The 5,000-nt window shown below is 35.8% G+C and overlaps 1 protein-coding gene across 4 annotated transcripts in view; it reads right to left on the bottom strand.

The window, feature by feature from the left end:
* LOC136844080 (neural cell adhesion molecule 2-like) overlaps window positions 1-5,000 on the bottom strand; it is a 381,333-nt gene that overhangs the window by 184,548 nt on the left and 191,785 nt on the right. For all 4 annotated transcript variants that reach the window (XM_067113094.1, XM_067113105.1, XM_067113099.1 and 1 more), the window contains one exon: window positions 4,401-4,533. In XM_067113094.1, coding sequence (XP_066969195.1) covers window positions 4,401-4,533 — 133 coding nt within the window. The remainder of the gene's footprint in view (window positions 1-4,400; window positions 4,534-5,000) is intronic.

The raw sequence follows: 5,000 nt of genomic DNA, 5'->3' as shown, positions 1-5,000 counted from the left end.
ATGGATGATAAAAAAAAGCATTGTAGTGGACAGTGGCTGGCAGCTGAATGGGGTCCTTGATGACGTCACAGAGCTTAAAACACCACCCCCCCCCACCAAGATGGTTCACCGCCGACTATCCCCGATCCCAGCCAATTTACCTGAGCGGTGGGTTGACCTATTATTCTCCAGAACCTGAATTAGTTAATTAGTAGCAACTGTCGTCGTAGCGACCCTTGGTCATTGAATGTCTTTTTTTAACGAACTGTCCTCGCCATATGTAATAAAATCATTGCTTTGTGTTTCCATGTGACTTCTTATTCTTTTAATTTACGGCGTTCTTTATAAAGCATTGCCACTTGCGTTAGACCTCTGGGGTGGTTATTTATTTGTTCCAGTATCGCATGCATGTGTGCGTGTGTGTGTAATTTTTTCTTTACGACGCACACTACTGTCAGCCCTCCTCTTTTATCTGGGGTTGTAAGTGTAAAATTAAATTTTTCTAATTTACAATTCGGCATTTAATTTATACTTTGAGAAATCCTGTTCATTAAATTTGTGGTCCTACTAACCTGCAAGCTTGTTTCACTCATGGGATAATAATAATACTAATAACAATAACACCAACAACAATAATAGTTATAATAATAGTAATAGTAATTATAAAATGTTCTTTCACTCTGTCGAACACACGAGTGAATGCTGTGAGATCAAAGCGAATGAAATGCAATTCCTATTTTTCCCGCCGCTGAGGAACCCGACACTTCGCCTTTGTCGAGAACATCAGCACAGTATGCAAACAGACTCCTGTTTACTTGGGCTCAGCATCCGAAAAATTACTCACAATAGTCCCCGGTGTAAAAGACTGCGCTTTCATAATCGGCTCACGAAGATTTTCTCCTTTGAGGCTTCATTATCGCAAGACCACAGTGGCATAATAATCCTTTTTTTTCTCTCTCTCTCTTTTCTCACTTTCCTTTTCACCTTGTTTGTTTAGCACTTAAAGAATGATGCTTCACAACCAAGAGAGGATATACATTTCGTGCTGAAAATGTCTCTGAATGTGTTTTGGAAACTATTTGGTGATGTTTGCGTGGTAAAAGCTCATACCTCCTCGGGCACAGGACGATCCTTTCGCTCATTTCTTATATGTGAAGACTGTTTACACGTATGTGACATTAAAGACTTGTAGAAAACAAACAGTTGTCATGATTATTATTACTGTTATTTTGTTAAATTGAATAGTGAAGAAACAGGCCAAAAGAATAAGCATATAGCGTGGGAAAAAATATTGTCCAGAAAGGAAGTATTGTTATTGTATTATAAGGGGTTGTTGTCAACACAGTTTGCATACAGCTTTTACCTCTTCTCTGTACCGCTACGCCAACGACTTAAGGCAACTTTTTGTCGGGTCATCACTTAAATGGGTGATCACTAAGGCAGTACTTAATGCCATTAACCCTCGATCCCTGGACGAGCGCTGGTCAGGACGCGAGACTAACAACCTCATTACTAAATGATCTTTTAGAATCAGAAGGCTTACAGTCCTCCTTCGGGAGCCCTCCAGTGGTTCCCAACCTGTTTTTGGCCATGCTCCACCTAATCACCTCTAAAGTCCTGATGCCCCCTGTGGTGATATACAGCACAATCCTTATATTCACGTGGAGTAAGCCTCAAAGGCCGTTAACTTGGTTTAAACATTCTCGAATTGGCCACCTTTAAAAATCAAATTACCCCCGGCGAGCGCGCGTTAGTGTGTGTGTGTGTGTGTGTGTGTGTGTCTGTGTGTAAAATGCAAAGGAAAACTGAGGTAAGCTTTCTGTAATGAAAAATCGTTTCACTTTCAGAATAAATAATAAATCAGGACACAAAGGTCTCTGGGTAATTAACCTTTATTCGCTCCTCCGACATTTACTATTTCCTCCTCTCTGTTTCCTCATTTTGACATTTTATTATTAGGAAGCTGACTTTGCTTGATTATGCCTTACATGCTTGTTTCAATAATGGATGTAACTTTTCAATAATAATTGTAGTGATAATAATATATCCTTGTAGGATCGTTATTAACTTCAGCCTCGTAACGATGTTTTTGGCCACATGACAGTTTTTATCAATGTTATCCCCTTAATGAGGGTATTATAATGATAGCACAGAGATAAATGTTAATAACATCAGTTTCACAGACAGAATGATGGTAACAAGCATAGATAATCCTAATAGTCGGAATACCACTAATGACATGGTAGTGATGAGCTGTATTGTTGGCAGGATAACTATGAAGATAACGAAATAGCGTTATTCGTAATGATGGTGATAATGATTAGCTTCATGATTTGAAAGATTATGGTGATGATGATGACGATGATGATGAGTTTGGTTGTCTGAATGAAGATTACACACACTAAATGATTATGATAAGGAGTAGGCGGAGGAAGATGGCGATTATATATATATGTATATATATACATATAATATATTACACACACACACACACACACACACACATATATATATATATATATATATATATATATATATATATATATATATATATATATATATAAAACTTTCATAATTATCACCATCGTATTGAAAGTATTCCCAGTGAAGATGATTAGCTTCATAATTTGGAAAATGACGATGAAGATGAGCAGCTTGGTAGTCTAGAGAAAGATAATATAGACGAAATTATTATGATAAAGAGGAGACAGAGATGGATGGAGATTATATGCCTGTCATAATCATCATGATCGTATTAAAAACGTTCATAAAGTTAAAGTAAACAATAACAGAGTCACATAGTTCCTTTTCTCTTGTGCTAATATTTTCTTCCTCCTTCCTCCTCGTTTAATCCCACGTCTCCCACAGGCTTAGTCCTGAATTTTTCAGAGACCTCTGTGACTTCCTCTTCCTAATACATCGCCTGTTTGGATGACTGACACTTCAGTGTGTCATGTGTCTTGTCAAGAGAATATATTCAAGGTTCCTTTAGGGTTAATTACTGATTTCTATTTAATTACTTAACGTTTATGTCCGGAAGGCACGCAAGCTGTAAATTATCCAACAAAGCAGCCCACCACCACCCCTTGTACTAAAAGAAATAAATAAATCTTGCATAATCTCTGTCAGTCATTGCTGACGGATGAGAGCCTTGAACACAATCACTACATTTACTTGGAGGGCGACGTGTCAGTTTTTCAAGGTTGGAACAATCCCAAAATTGAATCAAACTTTGGAAATACCGTATTGACTCTTTTTGCCGTAACTCTATTAAACTGCCTTCTTTTCAATTGTAAGTCTCGTATTTTCTTCGAGGTGAACTATCTCCTGTTCCAGCCTTATGAACGAAATCCGGAGTAGGTCATGTTTCCGTCTGCGCTTGTGTCTGTGTCATTCCATTAACAAGACATCTCGAGAAATAGTGATTGGATTTTAATGGAGCATGGTGAAAACACTAAAATCTCCATTACAATCCAATCACTATTTCTCGAGATATCTTGTCGGTGGACTGACATAGGCGCAAACACAGAGGGAAACATGACCTACTCCCGATTTCATTTATCAGGCTGGAACAAGAGACACTTCACCTCGAAGAAAATTCGCGACTTCCACTTGCAAAGAAGGAAGTTTATTTGAGTTACGGCAAAAAGAGTCAATAAGGTATTTCCAAAGTTTGCCGGGGGAAGGAACCTAACAGCCCGAGTTTTTTTTTTTTTTTACTTTGAGAAATTGTGAAAAATCGTAGCTTGACGAGTGGTATGAGCTCATTAAAACATGTGCTGTATGTCCTACTAAATCTGAAATATATATATATATATATATATATATATATATATATATATATATATATATATATATATATATATATATATATATATATATATATATATATATATATATATGTATGTATGTATGTATATCATGCCTGTATTATCGTTTTCTTACATATGATACTCATGGAAAGCTATTCCTGGAATATACAGTCAACATGCATAAATACATACATATAAATGTACCTATATCTTTATAATTCAGATAGAGTGCATTAAGAATCTGGAAGCCTTCCATTAACAAGCACCAAGGCAACGAACTGAGGTTGCAAGCTACGAAAACCCGCCTGTCTCTAGGTAAGGGTGATCCGTATGGATCATAGGGTGCTTTTAATTGACCAAATGCACACACGACTTCTTATACATACATATATGCGGACATAAATAAATAAATTATATATATATATATATATATATATATATATATATATATATATATATATATATATATATATATATATACATATATATATATATATATATATATATATATATATATATATATATATATATATATATATATATATATATATATATATATATATATATAAATAATCTGTAAACTGTTGCTATTAATTGGTATTTATTTACGTGTAGATGGACGTCCCCATAGCACCGATGTAGAACAGCACCAGGATAGGGGTATCACCGAGTTCGGGAGGCGTGATGTCACAGGGCAAGACAGCCCTTTTGCCTTCCAAAACGACGACGTCCGTCTGGGGACCTGGAAAGACGAGAGAAATTTCGTTAATATCTTGAGAGAAGAGCAGCGTTGCCACATCGAACAATGATCTATCTCAGATCTGGCACATAGGCATATCTTCAAGTGTGCGTGGAAGTTAATTTATTTGTCACTTATGGGAGAGCTCGTGTCTAGGAAGTTTTGGAAGAAATAAAGATGGCACTAGTTATTTAATCATGAAATGTTTATGATAATTGAGCCCCCTAGGTTCGCGAGTATAATATTATTGCACAAGTTATGATTCGCTATGAAAAATTACTGGAATAGCATTACATGTATTAGTTTTGTTTGTTGCAAAGTTTCACATGTAATAATGTAAACACCAAGATGTGTGACTCAGGAATTTAGATCTAAAAGTAATTAAACAAAAAGATATTTTTCTTGAAATGAATGTTGTTTTATTTGGTAATGTTTATTGGTGTTGAATAAAACAATCGAAATTCCTAGTA

This window comes from Macrobrachium rosenbergii, chromosome 2 (assembly GCF_040412425.1).
Source record: "Macrobrachium rosenbergii isolate ZJJX-2024 chromosome 2, ASM4041242v1, whole genome shotgun sequence".
Lineage (NCBI taxonomy): Eukaryota > Metazoa > Arthropoda > Malacostraca > Decapoda > Palaemonidae > Macrobrachium > Macrobrachium rosenbergii.
Note: the sequence above shows the minus strand (reverse complement) of the source record. Positions and strands in the feature narration are given on the sequence as shown.